Raw genomic sequence first — 20,984 nt, forward strand, 5'->3', positions numbered from 1 at the left:
TAATACTCCAGTAAAGTACAGATACAGTATTTTAGTACTTAAGTACAGTAGTGAAGTAGTTCTACTTCGTTACTATACAACTCTGGTTATTGAACATTTCATTAAGTAAAGGTACATTGTGTAAATGTAAAAATGTAAAATTTGTACAAAGACCAGGAAATCATGCATTATAAGTTAATAATTATAAGTTAATAACTTTCTTCAAACCCAAAAATGAACACACAACTACAAACTGAATTTAAATTTCCGCTGGTACGGTGACAGTTGACTTTTTTTTTGGGGGGGGGCGCTAGTGTACGGAGACAGGTAATGCCAAATATAGTAAAATCCATAATAGTTAAAATACCAAAATTAAAGCAATAGCCTACTGAAAAGTGGCCATTGGAACGCAGAGTGCGGATTAGTTTACTTCTCACTTTAGACCCACGGAGACGCTAGCAAACTCCAGGAGGAGCGAGTAACTAGTGGGCTACTATGATTGTGAATGTAGCAATACGGTGACAGAAGCTACAGCAGCGACTAAAAATAATAGCAACATAATAGCAACAGCTTAGTAGCTTTCACACGGCAAGCTCTTCCTTGTTGACTTCTCTCACAATAATGTGGCGCTGAAAAACATTGACCTGTCTTGTCAATGGATGGAGCCAGATCCGTAAACGCGAGAAACCCGCTTTCGCCATTCCAGACGGCTCAGTCAAAATCATTACGTCTTAATGAACCAATAAATAACATCAGCGGCGAAAATAAGTGTAAATGCAGGCACATCTAAACGCAGGCACAACTTTGACTTTATCAGACATACACAGCAATACAGTAGAGCTTGAAGTTGTTGCATGTGCAAAAGAACAGTTATTTATTGAATGTGAGTAAAGAGCAGTATCCTTAAATGGTTTGCTTTGCTTATCCATGCATTGAATGTACTGTACATATAAATCAACATTTTAGACTTTTTGTCAATCAACAATACACCACATACATTGAATGAGATGGTGTTGCTTGGTGGTTCAGACAAGTTCAGTAAGAGACAAAGGAAAATAAATAAAGCATTATAGCAATATAATAAAGGTACTAGTAAAATGTTTAAATGCAAATGTTTAAATGTTAATGCATTGAGCTAAACAGATAAATGGCCAGGAGAAGGAGTGGTCCCTGAATGTGGATGCCCTGCTTCGTATGTTGCAGAAACATTCAAGAGGTCAACATTGGAGCTGGCTCTGGCACTTCAGCAATGAAGCAAGAGGACAGTTCCTGATATTTTCCACTGCCCACAACACCTCTGTGTTGTGAATCAAGAGAATGAAAGGGAAAGAAGGTTAGAAGAGGTAGAGGTTGTGAATCAGGAAGTGCCCCAGGTGAGCAAGGAGGAAGTAAGTGCTGCAATTCAGAGAATGAAGTGTGGTAAGGCAGTTGGACCGGATGATATTCCATTGGAGGCAAGGAAATGTTTGGGAGAGACAGCAGTGGAATTTTTGACTGGGTTATTTAACAGAATCTTGGAGGGTCAGAAGATGCCTGAGGAGTAGAGACGAAGAATAATGGTGCCGTTTTTCAAGAATAAGGGTGACGTTCAGAGCTGTAGTAATTACAGGGGAATAAAGTTGATCAGTCACAGCCTGAAAATCTGGGAAAGAGTAGTGGAAGCTAGGCTTAGAAGAGAGGTAGAGATCTGTGAGCAGCAGTATGGTTTCATGCCAGCTAAGTGCACCACAGATGCTATGTTTGCTTTGAGAGTGTTAATGGAGAAATATAGGGAAGGACAGAAGGAGTTATTGTGTGTTTGTTGACTTAGAGAAAGCTTATGATAGAGTAGCGAGACAGGAGCTGTGGTATTGTATGAGGAACAGTGTTGGGAATGTTGCTTTAAAGAAGTTATTAGTAGTGGTGGGACTTTAACGCGTTAATTTCGATTAATTAATTACAGGGAAATTAACTAACTAACGCATTTTAACGCATTTAACGCATGAGACACTTTTGCACCGTGGAATGTTTCTCAGTGCACGAGTTCCAGGCACACAGATTATATGGACGCACAATAAGATGAGCATGATGGAGATGACTGAAGAGGCTACGCTGGTGGATGGGAAATTTAAATATAAGAAACTTCCAGATGGAATTACAAACAAAAATAGTGTTATTTGCACTTTATGTAGGAAGGAGTTCGCTTATCACAGGAGCACTTCCACTAGAGGTGTGCCAAAAAATCGATTCATATATAAAAAATGATTCTCATTTACTACGATTCAGAATCGATTTTAAATGTCCTAAAATCGATTCTAAGTCGTGGTGAAGTCTCGTGTTATGTAAATACAAAAATACGCAAGACTTTAAGCAGCAGATTCTGGGACACACTCATGCGCGGAAAAGGTTAAAAACAGATGGAGGAAAGAGATATTCAACCTGTCCCGTCTTCATTTAAAGTAAAAATATGGGTTCATTTTGGTTTTTACTGAATGCCGGGGAAGACCGAACTGGACACAATGTAGCTCGTGTGCAATGCGTGTGTAATGCGGTGAGCACGGGAGCGTTAATATAGAGAAGGGTGAGAAATAATATAGAGAAGAACGCAACGGCTCACAAGATCAAGACGTTTGACACTCGTCAAATGTATTAGCGAGAGGGAAACGCGCACAGTGACCCAGAATGAACAAACAAAACAAAGCGGGAGACTCAACGCGCAAATGAATAGAAACCAAAACCGTGATGGCATGGAGCAAATAAAAACAAAAAAACAATGCGCAAAATACAACGCGTGAAAAATAACATTCAACCGTAGAGAGACGGGAGAACGAAACAAAATAACAACAGTAACTAAAAAACAGCGCGAATAAATGCAACGCGAAAACGAAACCAAGGACGCCAGCAGAAGTAACTGGCAAAAAACGCTGCAGCAAAATAAAACCCTTCCCAAAAATAAAGGCAAAACGGATAGGAAGAAATACAGCATTGGGAAAACTTGAGATGAGTCAGGAAGCGAGGCAGGAGATAGATACTCAAATAAGTAAAGCGAAAGCATAACAGAGAGAGGTGGCCAGACACCATTAAACGATAAGCAATCACAGAGAAAGCAGGGACTGGCTGAGAACGTACGGTTACGCTGGTTTAGTCTGGGACTGACTCTGGTGCCCCTAGCAACAGCTGGGGGAACTGGATCCGAGCCAGCCCTGAGAGCTTGCAAAATGAAGCTCAAGAATTTTGGTAACACAACAAAAACCATTTTATTTTACCAAAGCACTTTATTTTTGTTAATTATGTGAAAGACACTTAATTTTCTGTATTTGTCATTCTGTCTTGCAAAGCAGACTGTAGTAGATCATGTAGATTTTATAGACTGAAGCAGACATTTTTATAAATCAAATCGTTTTTTGAATCGAAAATCGTTTTGAATCGAAAATCGATTTTGAATCGAATCGCGGCCCCCAAAATCTGAATCGAATCGAATCGTGAGATAATAAACGATTCCCACCCCCACCCTTCGTTACTACCTCAATGCAAAACATGTTGGTGCTAACGCGCAGGTCAGTAATGATAACTTAGCTGCTAAATGTATTCCTAGTACGAGCAAACAGTGTCGCCAGTCAACACTCGACCACATGTCGGGGTTCAAATTAAGAAACAAAATGGCAAAGTCCACGTCGGACAAATTGATCAATTCAGTGGCGAGATGGATTGCTGTGGACTGTAGACCGCTCTCTGTGGTCGAAGGCTTAAGTAAGACACGGCAGGTTTAAACGCCTCCGCCATTTGCGGAGTCGAGCGCTACGGTTTATGTAGGAGTGCTTCAAATTGCGTCAACTGATGCAAGTTAGGAACTGCCATCCAGAAAGACAATGTCGAAGAAAATACAGCAGCTGTATGATGAGGAAAGGGAAGTAAAACAGGTTATTGTGAAGAGTGCCACAAATGTGGCTCTGACTGGGGATCAGTGGACTTCTGTTAGAAACAAGAATTATCTTGGTATGACAGCTCATATTATAGATGATGAATGGAAGATCCAATCATTTGCTTTTAACATGCAGAAGACCACTTCTAGGCACTATGGAGATGCCTGTGTAGAGGACTTTATCGCTGTGGCAGAGGCCTGGGAAATAAAAAAAATCTAAAATGGTATTAAAAACATCTTCTGATTTACTTCTTATTCTTCCAATAATCTTGAGCAAAACTCCCAAAATTAAACAACATTTTTTGGTCAGAATTTCCAGTGTTCTGAAAACTCTGTGCTCTGTTTTCTGCACTCATCTATTGGTCTGTGTAGTAGACTGGTGGAAAAATAAACAAGATGTTGAAGTTTATGCTTATGTTCATTGATTCATTCAAACTTAAATTAATATTTCTCAAGTTAAATATTGAAATGCGATTAAAATGCGATTAATTTTGATTAATTAATTACAATGCTTCAAATTAATTCGATTATTTTATTCAATCGCGTCCCACCCCTAGTTATTAGTTATAATTACTCAATACTTGTTAAAAAAGTAACTGAGTTAGTAACTGAATTACTCTATAATAAAAGTAACTCGTTACCAGGGAAAGTAACTATTTGCATTACAGTAAAAAAAAGTTATATGCCAATGAATAAGGATTTTTTTGAAAAAGCAGTTTTCACAGTCAGTTGAAAACTTTGGATATTTATTGCACATCCACAGACCAGTGCGGAATAAAATCCTTTAAAATCTCAAATCTTTGTAAAAAAAAAAAAAAAAAAAGCAAAAGTGTGACGGGCAGGGAGTGCAAACAAAAAGGAAGCGATCACGCCAAGTCTCAGGGAAAAAGGGTGGTTTAATGAAGAAGTGCGCAAACCAAAAACCCATGAGTCGATCCAAATTAAGGATATAATGACCAGCGGTCAACTGGTACAAAGACAAGACATATATAGGCAAACAAACGACCCTCAGGTGAGACGGATCACGGGCTCCGCCCACCTGAGGGACGCACACGACGTCACAAAACAACAACAGCCGCTGTGGACGGAGGCGACCGGTAGGGGGCCGCCTCACTGTGACAAAAAGTAAACAGTTACACTATATAATGTGCATTTACATCTATCAAATTAAATTAAATTCTCTCAACCTGAGACAACTGGTTTGTTCACAACAGAAGTAAACTTAACAATAAAACCTCTATTCTTAATTAAATAAATCAAATACCCAGTCTGGTAGACATTCAGGAATTTCAAGTATTTTCTTAAATAATGTTTATATCGCCACCTTGAAAATGCTAATTTTTCTTCGGCTTGATCCTGACTTGCCATTTCTGCTTCTTCTCTGTTTGTGTCGTGTGTCACTGGTGTGCTTCGGTGTGCGTGTAAAAACACTGGCTCTGATTGGCTACCATAACGCTGCCTTAGCCAATCGCTTACTGACTTGTTAAGTTAAACAGGTGTTACACCGAGAACTGTGAGTAGTGAGACCTGCTATGTTGTATGGACTGAAGACAGTGGCACTGACAAAGAGACAGGTGAGGGAGATGGAGGTGTCTGAGATGAAGATGTTGAGATTCTTATTTGGAGTGACGAGGAAAGATGTAGCATGTTTTGGACATAAAATTAGAGAAGCGAGATTGAGATGGTTTGGACATGTACAGAAGAGGGAGGAGAGGTATATTGGTAGGAGGATCTTGAGGATGGAACATCCAGGCAAGAGGAGGAGAGGTAGACCTAAGAGGAGGTTTATGGATGCAGTGGTAGAGGATATGAGAGTGGCTGGTGTGTCAGTGGAGAACACTCAGCACAGGGCCAGATGGAGGAGTTTGATCCGATGTGGCGACCCCTAAATGGAATCATAGATGTAGATCGGAGATAAATAAACTAGATTGTTTTTAGCGTGAGAAATCGGATGTATGGCGTGTGAAGACAGTCAATTGCGTGTCTCACGCTTATTGCGTGAGAGTTGGCAACCCTGCATTGTTAGGAAGGGCATGTCTCCCAATACGCTTCTAAAACGAACCGTACAAACGCTTACATCAAGTTCTCTCTCTCTCTCTCTCTCACGCACATACCATACCTGTCAAGTTTTGTATTTAAAAATACGGGACATTTCCCGTATATGACGTCATCGCCTAATTTGCATAATCAGTTATTTGCATATAGCCGCAATCGAGGCTGTAGGAGAAACGAAAACATCTTTGGAGTGGCAAAAGTGAAGAAAAAACACCCCAAATATGTTTTGAACTACAAATGAATAAAAAAATGTAAAATTTCTAGTGGTATTTCTAGCTACAAATTGGGACATCTCCTGGGCATATTTCTGTGCCTTTAGCCCGCGTTTGTGCTTGGCAGATTGTTCGTGCTGACGGACATCGTTCCTTCCCCCATGAGAGACACTAAAATTACAGCTACATATCTTACAGAATGAGTAGCTGTGCCCCTTCATGCTCCTCTTTAGGAAAATTAATTCCCTGTCGCATTCGTCAAGGTACTTACACGTACGCTTAGCTTTTTAGGCAGGACTGCCTTCTCTCGTTAAATCCTGATTTGTTGTTCCACGTTTGCTCCCACTGTCGACACTAAACCCGCGAGTTTTAAATTATATATTTTTTAAAGCGTTCATGTGCCGCGTCAAACAGAATTCTGTCACTAGCCTCGCGAGAACTGCTACCTGCAGTAGTCTGGGTGGCAGTTCTCGCGAGGCTAGTGACAGAATTCTGTTTGGAGCGGCACATGAATGCTTTAAAAAAATAAAAATTGAAAACTGAAAATACGGGACAAATACGGGAAAATAAAAATACGGGACGTCGCCGGGACAGAGTAAAATACGGGACTGTCCCGGCCAAAACGCTTGACAGGTATGGCACATACACACACACACACACACACACACACACACACACACACACACACACACACACACACACACACACACACACACACACACACACACACTTCATTCTATTTTAAACGTTGTCAGGGTAACAAAGGAGATTATTGTAGGTGGGTAAACGCTCGTGTAATTCCCTCGGGATGTAGGTGTCCATTGCACAGAAGAAAACTAAAACCTCTTACAATGATGCGACTGCTGTCTTTCTGATGAAATATTACTGATTTATATATTTTTATTTTATCGATTATTTGAAACTATCTAATATTTTAGACTTGTCGTCTAAAATAATCCACATTTTAAAATGTGTTTCATCAAGAAATGTACATTAGTCATAAAAAACACCTCAGCATCTTAAAGAGAAAACGAATGATGCACACTGACTGGCAAAAGAATACGGCTAACCTAATCTAACCGCAGGCGGTATGGTTTATTGCAGTAGCCTGTCCAGTTCGGAGACAGGATGTGTGGGGAAGGTATTATTTCATAAGCTCTTTCCGCATCGTTTGTAATCCTCTCTGATGTCACTATGACGAAGGAGGGGCACGAGATTGCGGTAGCCTAATCTGTACGTGTTGATAAGAGGGACACAAGCGGAGATGGTGATGGCGAGTCGACAAGTCCTCTATCCATCCCTTTCCTAACAGGTAAGAGAGAACTCACACCTCTACGGTCTGGAATCGGATGTTACTATTAGCAGACTGAGCGAAACGGATTCGTGATCTGCTCAAACCTTAAACGATGTAGCCTGTGTCCGAAATAAATGCCAGCGCTGCGGGTGCTCCTGCAGGGTAAGTTTATTAGCGACGAAGCAATATTGTAGTGCAGGCCCCTGCGTTTGAACACGCGATTAAGCTCTTAACCCGCATTTTATTGCTTCAAGCTGTAACACCATCAAAAAGTTTTAGCAATCATTAGATTGCACAGATGACTTAACATATTTGGTAGCATACATAGCCGTGTCCTCCCCAGACATTTACCCGGTCATTGGACATAAAAATACCCGGGCGACCCAGCCTCCGCAGCGTACCTGTGCGCTGTCGAAGGTCGAATGGACTTTACTATAAAACCTCGTTCCTTCCCTTTCGTGTTGTTCTCTACACATAACCCACATTTTCATTAAAATTCCTTACCAAGGGCAGACACCCCCCACCACCTTTGCGTAACGTGGGCTAATAGAATTTCCATGTTATAAAACCGTTAATTGACTGTCACTAGGCTAACTGACAAGTCAGAGAAATAGGAAAAAACCAGGGCACAAAACCTCAAAATGGACCCTTCAAATGGCTACGCATATCTAAGTCATGTTTCTAAGAAAGTTATTTCTTCATTCTCTTTTCCGGAAGGCTGTAATTACATGATATAATGATATAATTGTTCCGTGCTGTTAATAATAAAACTGTTTTTATTATTTTATATTTATTATTATTTCATTATTTTAAATTATTTTTAAAACTGAGACCGGGATTGCATTGTTTCCAAAGGGTTCTAGCAGATGATGACTTGAGTTAATAGGCAAAAATCATCTGTCCGCCGGTTTCGGTTTTCGGGTGAGCTTCAGGCCAAGCAATAGTCATCTGTGACTATGTTCGGTCTAACTGGAACTAACGACACTGAAGTTGGTTACTTATTCGCACCTTCCGATTCGTTTGGTTAATTATTCGCAGCTCCTTATTCGGCGGCTGAAGTTGGTCCTTTATTCATAAAGGGTGTGTTCATGATGCGTGTTTGCTGCGCACTTTAACAGAGATGAATTTAATAAACTAGCATAGGAGAATAAATTTAAGAGGTTATTGTTTCCCATACTGATTTTGTGAATGTAGAAAAAATATTAAAATATAATGAAAGCATTTCTTTTGTAAAATGGTTCCTCTTTCAAGTCGTTCCAATTGTATGCAATTTGTACATGATAATTGAATTCGTCAGCATTTCTAACGTAAGGAAACATATTCTTAGATTTGAAAACTATAAACACAGAAATGCTGTTCTTTTTACAACAGTTGTTGTCACTAAGCAGCTTTACAAGTGTCCGAGTCCAAGCCCCCAGTGTGCAAGCCAAGGGTGACAGTAGAAAGGAAAAACTCCCTAAGGGCATGAGGAAGAAACCTTGAGAGGAACCAAGACTCAGGGGGGGAACCCATCCTCCTCTGGCCGATGCCGGTCACCATGACAACAATTTAAAGAGAGACAGAATAAAAGGAAAGGATGTGAGGGATAAATAAAGTCCATCTTGGTGTGCATTTATAAACATGAATTCTTTATGTAATTCCTGTTCAGTCCAAACGTCTTGATGGTTGGTAGTGTTAGTCATAGCAGAGTAGAATTCAGGGCGGTGAGGGCCCAGGGTAGTGGGTTTATTCTTCATCCACACTGGTTAGTCAGGGCAGTGGGTTGATCCTCCATCATATATGGTTAGGCTGGAGGTGGCCTGCCCAGGACAGATCTCAGGAAAGGCTCGTCTCTCCTGATCTCAGTATTACTCGGGTATGTGGGCAGCCATTTGGAAAAAGAAAAAAGCGAAAATTAGCTCTGTATAAGGACATATACGGGACAGATGAAATTATGAACATTTCTGGAGTGTGGCAGTAACTCAGGCATTAAATTAAATTATTACTGCCTAGCTGAAAAAGGCAGAATCAGAGGGTAACATAGACTTGGGAGCATTCTGAGACATTGGCATCCATCCACTCCACTGTCAACAAACTTGAGTGACCACGTGCAGTGACAGGATGACAGCACCAGCGCCCCAGTCTACCATAAAACCCTTCGCCTATGAACCCCTGGATCTGTACATTTATCTAAGGGGGCATATTAGTTATCAAACGTTAAACTAAATAAGTGAGTTTTCAACCTAGACTTTGACAAGACTGAGACTGTGTCAGAGTTCCAGACGCATTCTGGAAGGTTATTCCAAAGCTGGGGGGCCTTAAAAGAAAAGGCTCAAGGCCAGCACCCTGTGATATTAGTGAATGTGGGGGTTCATAATAGGAAATAAGTTCCTAATCAGGAGCAAGCCCAGTGCTTTATAAGTCAATAAAAGTATTTAAAATCAATACAGAATTTAACTGGGAGCCAATGCAGGGCTGATAGGACTGGTCTGATATGATCAAATTTTCTAGTTCTAGTCAGAACTCTGGCTGCAGCATTTTGAACTATTTGAAGTTTATTTAGATTGTTATTTGAGCACCCTGACAGTAAAGAGTTACAGTAGTCTAGTCTGGAGCTAACAAAGGCATGTACTAATTTTTCTGCATCATGCTGTGATAATGCATTTCTTGACTTGGCAATGTTGCGGAGATGTAGAAAAGCTATCCTAGTAGTATTATATATGCATTTATCAAATGATTGGTCAGAGTCGAGTATGACGCCTAGATTTTTGGCTACTGTGCCAGGTGTAATGGGGTAGTCTTCGAGATTAAGCATTAGATCTGGAATTTTCTGTCTTGTGGCCTTAGGGCCCAGAAGGAGAACTTCTGTTTTGTCCTCATTAAGTTGGAGGAAGTTTAGAGACATCCAGCATTTAATATCTCTTACACAGGCCTCAATTTTTCCTAAACTGAGTTTGTCATCAGGTTTGGCTGATATGTAAAGTTGAGTGTCATCTGCATAGCAGTGAAAATTGACACCATGTTTGTTTATAACTATGGCCAATGGTAGCATATATAATGTAAATAACGGGACCCCATATTCAGAGGTGTATAATCCAGGTTCAGAAAGTAAAGGTCCTCACCAGGATTTTGCTCAAGCTTGCTAGATTTTCTAATTAGTGCAATCCAGGTAAAATGAGTGGAATCAACACAATCCAGGAAGCCTGAGTAAAATCCTGGTGAGGACTTTTACTTTCTGAACCTGGATTATACACCTCTGCCCATATTTCACTTTTGTACGTTTGTACGGAATATTATTGAGCTCTACAAACTGATAGCGATTAGTTAAGTAAGAGTAAAACCATGAAAGGGATGTGCCTGAGATTCCAACCCAGCGTCCTAAAAGCAAGATCCTGTGATTTATAGTGTCGAAAGCTGCACTAAGACCAAGAAGCACTAACAGAGATACATAGCCTTGATCTGAGGCATGGAGGAGATCATTTGTTACTTAGACTAGTGCTGTTTCAGTACTGTGATGGGGCCTAAATCCTAAACGCGTCTTATTAACGGTTACCAAGGTTACTGATTCATGTCAGGAATTTATTGATATACAGAACAGTTGACAATGGCTGTAACTATTTGTGATTTTGTAAGGATTCCCCAGTCTTTATTTTTATTTTTTTTTGCTTACTTTGTAGTATGCAGTAGGCTACCTGTTTTATGTCATGCCTGTATGGCTGTAGCCTTGGACATGACACACTATAGTTCTTTCAGATAAATGAGCCTCTCCATTATCTCCAGCTCCATTATCTCCAACGCCTGTCCACTGATCTAGTAGCTCTAGTACAGCCAAAGCTGCTGTATTAAAAACTCACCCAAACAAGGAACAGCGTTATTCATTTAGGGCCCAAGATGGTGTCCCTAGAGTTGAATGGAAGGGATGATGTTCAAGAAGGTCTTAAGCTGATCCTTTGCATTTTTCACTGTTCCAGCCCCAGGCATTTATGGAAAGCAGGCAGTTCTCTCACTCTTCTGTTGTGATGCATGTTGTATGAATGCTGTATGTTGTGTGTATGCTGTATGTTGTTGTATGTATGTTGTTGTATGTTGTATTTATGTTCAATGTTGTTGTATGGAAAGTGGAAATTTGTTGTCCAGTTGTCTTGCACTTTTCTCATATATATTGCCCAAAGTATACCTTCCTTGACTCACATATGATCTTAAGTGGCACCCCATTCTAATCCATAGGGTTCAGTATGATGTTATAAGACCCTTTGCAGGATTTTTGACCATTCTTCCAGAAGCGCATTTGTGAGGTCATATACTGAGGTTGGACGAGAAGGCCTGGCTCTCAGTCTCTGCTCTAATTCAACCCAAATGTGTTCTGTTGGGATGAGGTCAGGTTCTGTTGTGTAGGCCAGTCAAGTTCATTGACACCAGATCCTGCCATCCATGTCTTTATGGACCTTGCTCATGTCGCAAGAGGAAGGAGCCAACTACAAACTGTTCCCACAAATTTGGGAGCATGGAATTGTTGACATTGAGAGTTCCTTTCACTGGAACTAAGGGGCCAAGCCCAGCTCCTGAAAAACAACCCCACACCATAATCCCCCCACAAACTAAACTTTACACTTGGCCAGTGCTGTCAGACATGTACCATTCTCCTGGCAACCGCCAAAGCCAGACTCGTCCATCAGATTGCCAGATGAAGAAGCATGATTCGTCACTCCGGAGAATGCGCCTCCACTGCTCTAGAGTCCAGTGGTGTCGTGTTTCACACCACTGCATCTGACGCTTTGTATTGCACTTGGTGATGTATGGCTTGTATGCAGCTGCTCCACCATGGAAACCCATTCCATGATGCTCTCTGTTCACTGTTCTTGAGGTAATCTGAAGTCCACATGAAGTTTGAATGTCTGTAGTGATTGTGAATGACTCTGCAGAAAGTTGGCATCCGCTGATCCCGCTCCGTCAGTTAACGTGGCGTACCACTTCGTGGCTGAGTTGCTGTTGTTCCCAAACACGTCCATTTTCTTATAATACAGCTGGATTTCTTACACAGATGGCATCCTATCACAGTTTCACGCTGAAATTCACTGAGCTCCTGAGAGTGACCCATTCTTTCACATATGTTTGAAAAACCAGTCTGCGTGCCTAGGTGCTTTATTTTATACACCTGTGGCCATGGAAGTGATTGGAACAACTGATTCTAATCATTTGGATGGGTGAGCGAATACGTTTGGCAGTATCATGTATGTTGTTGTATGTTTGTTGTTGTATGCATGTTATCTGGTTGACTTACTGCATCTGACTGTGTCTCTCCTTTAGGCTGCTCGTCAGACCCCATGTCCTCTCCATAGCATCAGGCCGTGAGTCACATGGAGGTGCTGGAGGAGGCGGGGACTAAAGCCCAGCCCCCTCAGCGTAGTCAGCAGCCCAAAGGAACGTCTGTAGAGGGAGGCCGGCCCAGGTGGAGGCCATGTCAGCTCAACAGCCAGGAGGTCCAGGGCAATGACCATCATCATCATCCGCACCTGCAACAGCAGTCCCACCATCATCAACAGCAGCACCACCATTACCATCAGCAGTCCCACCATCACCAACAGCAGTTGGGGACAGGCCGTGCTCCACCACGCCGCAGCAAAAGACACACCCCTGGCCACAGTCAACGGAAGGTGAGTGACAGCAGGGAAGGTCAGTCACGGCCGGGCCCACCTCCCCGCCCAGGGCCGGCGAGGTATCGGCGGAGCGGTGAGAGAAGCTATCAGCACCGGGATAGGCAGCAAGCCAAAGTGGGTTATGGGAATATAAAATTGCAGCAGGCCCACGATGTCCAGGAGACCGATCGGCCCTCAGACACTGTATCCCATGAGAAGTCTTCACATGAGCTGCTGACCCCTCCCTTACACGAGGAGCTGACTCCCTCCCCAAATGAAGTGACAGAAAAGGATGGAGGCAGCCCAGGGTTACACTGTTCCTCCAGCACAGAGAGTAGCCTCCACGCGCACTCCGAGCAGACCGAGAACCTGCATACAGAGAAAGAGGAGGTGGAGGAGGGCCAGGCATGCAGAGATGAACGGGAGGTGGATGGGTCTCAAAAGGAGGAGGAGGAGGAGCAGGCGTGCCATGTGGAAAGCGCTGCTGGTTTGAAATGTAGCGTTCATGCCCACAGCAGGAGGGCGGGGCCAATAAGAGTGGATGTGCCTCCATGTGCTGCGAGCCCTCCTCACTCACGTCCGGTTGATCATATCCATCCCCGGTCCTTCTCCGGACCTCTCAGGGGTTATAGCTCGGAGCCAAAACCGTGTCCTGCCCACTTTAGCTCGACTGGCTATGCACCCGTGACCACAGGGCAGAGGCCAGAGTTTCGATCTTGCACTCAGTCCTGTGAAGAACCTCTCTCAGATGTCAGTCCAGAAGCTGCCTCTGAATCCTGCTTGCAACCAAGTTCCAGTTCTTTCCCTAAACCCTTCCGGCCCACTCCAGCGGAATCGCATGGGGAGGTGCACCGGGCGCCCTTAGTTGGGCACAACCCTGAGCGCTCGGAGGAACAGCGGAGCACTGAAAAGGTGTTGTCCACGTCGCCCAGCAGCCGGCCTATGCCCCAGCCAGGTTGGCAAGACCAGCACAGACAACAGGCGTCCATCGGCTCCAGACTGCACTGCTATGATCAGCAGTCAGGTGACGAGGCCAGCTGCCCTGAGAGAAACAGCACTAGGTGTGAGATGCGCACCAGCTCCAGTGACTGTGTTGATCGGGAACCTGGGGAGCCCCGTAAGGCGTGTCTTGACACTTCCCCTGGCTCTGACGGAGGAGAGGCGCTGGAGTGTGGCCGTTTGGAAGCACAAACTCCAGCGCTGACTCTGGGCCTAGCCAGGCCTGCCGGGGATGCCATCTCTCTGGCCATACGAGACATCAAGGAGGCAATAGAGGAAGTGAAGACGAAGGCCTTGCATTCCCCCTATACTCCCGAACCCCCTGCGGAGCCTGTGTGGGTGATGAGGCGAGACATGAGCCCAACGGAGGAGCGGCCTCTGCAGGATGTCCCACACACTCCCCCTCAGGATTCTGCTCCTAACTGCACAGTGAGTGATCTCCTACACATATGCACTATGAGAAGTTATCCTGAGGTTCGCAATAAAATATCAACAAAAAGGCAAAACTCCAAAACAAGGCTAACTGATCAATTAAGGTTAATAGATGAATGATAATTACTACCATTGGCTGCCCTTTTATGTTGTGTTCTTAGACCCCAAGTCCAGATGCATCAGTCCCTCTAAGAGCAGAACCATCCAGAACACAGGAAGTCCACAAGGAAGTTGTCACTCTTGGTCTCTCGCCTGCTGAAGAGGTTAGTGATGAGGTTTATGTTTGGCATCTGACACTTCAATTACATTTACATTTAGATTTACAGAAATGGACAGTGTCTTGTTTTTTTTTTTAAATATATTTAGCTTAGAAGAAATTTGGCAGCCTTCCCTACATACGTTGATGGTGAGTTTGAAAGCACCATGTCTTTCAAAGCACAATGTCAATATAATATTCTAATACTGAAACAACTTTTATTATAATTAACACTCAGTGCACTCAATAAAACAGACTTTCTAATATACTGCAACAACTTATATTATAAAGTAATTCTAAAGTAATTTGCATATAAAGTAATTGTTTATACTACCTGCATAGTGCTTTTAAAATCTCACAGTATTTAATATTCTTTTAATTTTGCATGTAATTATTTGGCAACTCCCTGCCCAAACATTACAGCGGAATGTTTTGTCAGTTGCAGGACAGTGTGATCCCGAAGATCTAATGTTTTGTCAGTTGCAGGACCTTGTGATCCTGAAGATCTAATTGATGGCATAATCTTTGCTGCCAGTTACCTGGGATCCACCCAGCTGCTGTCAGAGCGCATGCCCTCAAAGAGTGGTCGCATGCGCCAGGCCCAGGAGGCCATGAGTCGTGTGAGGGTGAGAGAAGCTTTCTTCCTGTCTGAGTGTGACCGAGCTGCTGTGTGCCCAGGGCACATGGGCAATGTTTGCATAAAGACGCGTTCCTCCATCATGTAGGAGTGGCATCTGTCCATTCCGTTTTTCAAACCACCACACATGTAGTCCTCATAGTACAGGCATCAGAGCACATTCCTCATAGCACAGTTCTCAGAACACAGGCATCAGAGTACAGTCCTCAGAACACAGGCATCAGATCACAGGCATTGGAGCACAGGCATCAAGAGGCATCGGGGGCAGTTTGCTTGCTGGTGTAGTTCATGTGCTCACAGCATGGGCGTAATTTTGATTTCAAAAGTGGGGGGGACATAGATTCGTCGCTATTTAAATATTTGGTTTTAACCGTAAAAACTGGGGGGGACCAAAGCCGCCTTTTGAAAAAGTGGGGGGGACATGTCCCCCCGTCCCCCCCCAAAATTATGTCCGTGGCTCACAGTGTTGTTTTTGTACTCAGCTGGGACATGCCACACAAATTCACCCACACACACATGAACACTTGTCCTAAAGCCTAGTGAACTCCGAAGTCAGTGCTGATTTAATAGCAGGATTTATGTTGGTGATCATTGGATGTTTTTTGAGTGAACAGGCTCATGGGTGTTTATTTTCCTTTCTAAAACATCACTGGGCACAGAAAGCATGATTGACAAATGGATGATGATTGTAGACAGTTTTACTCCTAAGGGCTGTTGTCAATCCAGTAAGGCCTGGAATCTCTGATTGCCAAGAACCTTAAAATGTGAGAGTTTCCATAACAACTCACCCACCCTGTGCCTACCTTTTAGTTGTTTTCCCATAATTTCACACTTGAGATCACCATTCGTTTTGTAGCTAAACACAACGAATCTCCTTTGGCCTTCATAATATCACTTTTGTATTTGTGGGGTTCTTCTTATCCGCCCTCTCTATTCTTTGTTCTTTGGCAATCAGGCAGCACAGAAAAAGGCCCAAACCAGACACAAGGTAAAGTATGGCATTGCTGTGAGACATGAACGTGTTTCACAGGATGTACACATCTGTGACTGTGCTAATTCTTGGTGCTTCGTGTGGTCTATGTCTCTTGTCTGCTGTCTCTGAAGTTGGCCAGAATATTCATGGCAGTAGGATGGGAATCTTTGATACAGTCCTTTGTTGCCGAACACCCTGTTGAGATATTACGTGCTTCACTGGTCCTTGGTTGTCCCTCTGTCTGTGTGCATGTGTCTGCCAGTGCTAAGTTGTACTGGGTGGTGGAAGTGATGACCGTTTTCTCCCTCCTGTGGGGACAGCAGGTCCCGGATGGTGAAGGTCCTTCATCTGCCTATGAAGTGGACCTTTTCCTGTCAATCCAGAGGATTAAAGTGCTCAATGCTGACACACAAGTGAGTCTCTCTCTCTCTCTCTCTCTCTCTCTCTCTCTCTCTCTCTCTCTCTCTCTCTCTCTCTCTCTCTCTCTCAGAGGAAGCACCTTTCCCCTATTACACCCCAAAGGTGTTTCAAACAAAAGATTTTCTAGTTTGAATACTTTCACAAACATGTCTTAGTTCATCATGGTTTGGATACAATGGCACATAGCCGAACGCTGGCTGGAGCACCCAATCCAAATTGGACTGTGCTAAAAATCTGAATCCTTCAATTATTCAGTTGATAATCATGCAAACATACAATCATGGTAACTGACTTCTTCAGGCAGCAATAGTTTGGGTTTGAACTACAGTGAGTCCCCGCTTAATAAGCGGTATTCGTTAACCGACTTTTTCTGAATTTCGCGCGGTGCACGGAGGAGCAGTGTGTTACGGAACAGCTCCGGACCCTTCCCTGTGGGCGTGTCATGATGTCGTCTGCGTGCAGTTATGTCCATGTTTGTACTTCTGTGGGTGTGGGTTGTTTGTGAGCGTGTTCGTTTGTTACACCTGTGCCTTGTCTCAAGGTCACGTGGGTCTGTGTAATTCACCTATTTAATGTGCGTTCGCGCAGTGTCGTGTGCTCGTCTTTGTCTAAAGCTACGTGTCTGTATGAGTGTGTGTACGCTACTCTGACTACGCACGGAGCTTACACTGGTCGTTATCAATAAATGTTATATGTTTCACCGTAATCGTCTTGGTGCCTGCCTCCTACACCCGGACGTCACACAGTGGCAGCACAGTGGCGTGTTGTGTACGATAAGCTGAGGCAGCGCGACCTCCACTGCTGCCCATCTCGGCAACGCAATCACTCTTTCTCACGCTGTACGCATGCATGAGAACATTGTTAATTTTTTTCTATACTGTATTTACGATCAAAGCGTATTTAAATCTAGGGTCACACTTCAGGCCGAAAACTGCTTTACGACGGACTTTTCCGTCTCTAACCCGTCGTTAAGCAGGGACTCACTGTGTTGTTGTGACTACAAGGTGATTGTGAGCATTGCTGCTCATCAGGAGACCGTGATGGACCATCCTCTGAGGACCATCTCATACATTGCTGACATCGGGAACACCGTGGTGCTCATGGCCCGGGGGAAGATAGTTCGCTCACACAGTGTCCAGGAGCAGCTCGGCTTGGTAGACTCACACTTGCCCAGTCCGACGATGGATCCGCACCCCCAGTACAGGATGGTCTGCCATGTGTTTGAGTCAGAGGATGTGAGTGCTCTTTGTTTTGTTTTGTTTCTTTGTTTGTCTTGATCCTAAGTGGTCGACAGTGAAGACTGTGAGACCAGAAAACTGCATGCATCAAGACCATCAGTGATTTTATGACTCACATAAAGAAAATGAAACACAAGTGTCCCTTTGCCCAGAGGTGGCATGGCAGATTCCAATCTAGTGGTACAGTACTGTTGATGCATGGGGGTGTTTTTTTTTTTTTTTTTTATGAATTCCTTTACAAATCTCTCATTGGCACCACCTGCAGGCTCAGCTGATAGCTCAGAGTATTGGCCAGGCCTTCAGTGTAGCATATCAGGAGTTCCTCAGGGCCAATGGAATCGACCCAGACGACCTGAGCCAGAGGGAGTACAGTGACCTCCTGAGCACTCAGGACATGTACAACGATGACCTCATCCACTTCTCCAGGTCTGAGAACTGCAGAGACGTAAGTGGATTGGAGGATAAACAGCATGCGTTTCTTATATCATTTATATATTTTAGGCCAACACTGCTGTTTTGCCAATGCAATTGCTCCAACACAGCCAGTTCAACCCAAGCTTGTACATTAGTAGACTACTTGACAGAGGCCCAACCCTGTTCCCCACACTGTGTGCTGGAGCAGGTGCACATAGAAAAGCAGAAGGGAGAGATTCTCGGCATGGTCATCGTTGAGTCTGGCTGGGGTTCCATCTTGCCTACCGTCATCATCGCAAGCCTAATGCACTCTGGGCCGGCAGCAAAGTCAGGCCGGCTCAACATTGGAGATCAGATCATGACGGTGAATGGGACCAGTCTGGTGGGCCTGCCCCTCTCCACCTGCCAGAGCATCATTAAAGTAAGGCCGTCACCTGATCATGCTCAACACTGATGGGGTCTAACTGACCCTTCAGAAGGAGCTGATCTTATTTAGTCATTATTTTTATTAGATGCTGTGTAGTTTTTGATTGAGATGTCATTTTTAAACATATTTAATCATAAGTTATTTTTATTATTTAGTATAAAGTTATTTTACTTTTTCTTATTTATTATTAGTTATTTTTCTTTTTCGAGTAAGTAGTGAAGGTGAACCCATCTCAAGTAAAACACTTAACATGACCTGTTTTCTGTCTCAGGGGCTGAAATCTCAGTCCAGGATCAAGATGAACATTGTGAGATGTCCTCCCGTCACCATGGTCCTCGTCCGCAGACCAGAGCTGCGCTATCAGCTTGGCTTCAGTGTACAGAATGGCATTGTGGGTAACTTCTGGATAAATCGTTGCCATTTTATGATGCTCTGGGTGATGAAATTACATTTATCCCCAAAAAATACACGAGTGCAATACAAATACACGAAATAAGTCTTGGCTGGACACGTAATGTAATAAAAGTTGCTTTCTTTATGATTTCAGATATGCAGTCTCATGAGAGGTGGCATAGCTGAGAGAGGTGGAGTCAGAGTGGGTCATCGCATCATTGAAATCAATGGACAGAGTGTTGTGGCCACACCTCATGAGAAGATTGTTCATATACTTTCCAATGCAATTGGAGAGGTACCTCCTAACTCGTGTAGCTGTAGCTTCGATGAAGTAATTTGTCTTCAGTTTTGCACATTTTTTGTTTGTGGCATTGTTTGTAGTATTTACAGTGATATCAAGCAACACAAGTCATGTCATGTTATTGGGTTTACTGTTGCACTGTATGGCTCAGGAACCACATAGTTAGGGTTAACCCAGCCACAGACATCTGGCCTAAGATTTGGGTTAGTGTTAACCCAGCAACAGACGTCTGGACTAAAATTAGGATTAGGGTTAACCCCAGTGCTGCACACCCACAAGGTCAGATAATGGTGGGATTCTCTTACTAATTACATATGCGCATACTTCTCTTTCAGATCCACATGAAGACCATGCCCGCTGCTGTGTACCGCCTGCTGACCGCCCAGGAGCAGCCCGTCTATATTTGACCCACCCTGGCCTCCATCTCCTCATGCTCGACTAAGTTAATTCAGAGTTGAATATTTATGTGCTCGTTTACATATTTCTTACACTGGATGTACATCTTCTCAGAGACTTTTCACTTGCCTTAAGATGACTGACAGCTGCATATGAGTGCGAAACATGGGCACTGATGGTACACCAGTCTTTAAAGAAGCAACTCTGCCAGGTCAACCTAGAACATCTAGAGAACTGTGGAGCAGAAAGAACACGCTCCCTGGTGAGCCCTACATGTTAAGCTTGGCCTGCTTTAATTGGACCAGAATCATTTGTTTGATGAATGTGAACGCTTTCATTAAAATCCCCACACAATACCCGTCTGCAGTGTCAGAGGTTGGCCAGGATGCTCACAGTACACAGGGAAATGAGTTTGGTTTGTTAGGTAGTTCATTAGCATAGTGCAGAGAGCAATACTTCAACACGATTCACAAACAGGTCACTCTAGTTGAAGGAGGAGACTGGATAAACATTACAGTGAAATACTTGACATGAAGATCTCTGGATTTCCCTAGTTCAAAAACATCAGCAACACTGGAATATTTAGTTTGCGACAAGACCTGAAAGTAGGTCCCATCATGTAAAATCCAGCATAGCAGTGTGTTCACGACAGACACGTATATCCGTTTGGGTCACATTCACCTGAGTACCAAAGACTACTTTGTGGTAATCTCTACTTAATCCCTCTGGACCTAAAGCTTTGTGGTAATCTCCATGTAATCCCTCTGGACCTGAACCTGTGTGGTAATCTGTACTTAATTGCCACTGGACCTGAACTATTATGGAAACCATTAGCATTTTAATACAGCAAAAACTATAAGGTATTAGATGTGAATGTTTAACATATGTAATTTATTAATTAGCAAGATTATTCATTCCTGACAATAAAGGATGAAGAATGAAGATTCAATATTGATTTTCTATTCATCTATATTCGCAGAAATAGTATGGACCCGATTCGAAACAAAGGTGATCTAAAAAATATATAATAATAATCATATGT

The 20,984-nt window shown here is 43.3% G+C and overlaps 1 protein-coding gene across 9 annotated transcripts; it reads left to right on the forward strand.

Moving 5' to 3' along the window:
- Positions 1-7,101: 7,101 nt before the first annotated feature.
- apba1b (amyloid beta (A4) precursor protein-binding, family A, member 1b) lies at positions 7,102-20,798 on the forward strand. 9 transcript variants are annotated; one of them, XM_077019132.1, is made up of 13 exons: positions 7,102-7,459; positions 12,728-14,484; positions 14,649-14,750; positions 14,854-14,893; positions 15,224-15,369; positions 16,336-16,368; positions 16,674-16,766; positions 17,778-18,008; positions 18,277-18,456; positions 18,634-18,846; positions 19,124-19,243; positions 19,400-19,540; positions 19,882-20,798. In XM_077019132.1, exons 2-13 carry the CDS (start codon positions 12,778-12,780, stop codon positions 19,951-19,953), a joined length of 3,078 nt encoding a protein of 1,025 aa, XP_076875247.1. In that variant the 5' UTR covers positions 7,102-7,459; positions 12,728-12,777; the 3' UTR covers positions 19,954-20,798. The 9 variants fall into 9 exon arrangements, with proteins under 9 accessions (XP_076875247.1, XP_076875248.1, XP_076875249.1 ...); XM_077019133.1 differs by having other exon boundaries at positions 16,677-16,766; XM_077019134.1 differs by having other exon boundaries at positions 15,230-15,369.
- Positions 20,799-20,984: the final 186 nt, after the last annotated feature.

The sequence above is a fragment of the Brachyhypopomus gauderio genome, chromosome 10, assembly GCF_052324685.1.
Source record: "Brachyhypopomus gauderio isolate BG-103 chromosome 10, BGAUD_0.2, whole genome shotgun sequence".
Lineage (NCBI taxonomy): Eukaryota > Metazoa > Chordata > Actinopteri > Gymnotiformes > Hypopomidae > Brachyhypopomus > Brachyhypopomus gauderio.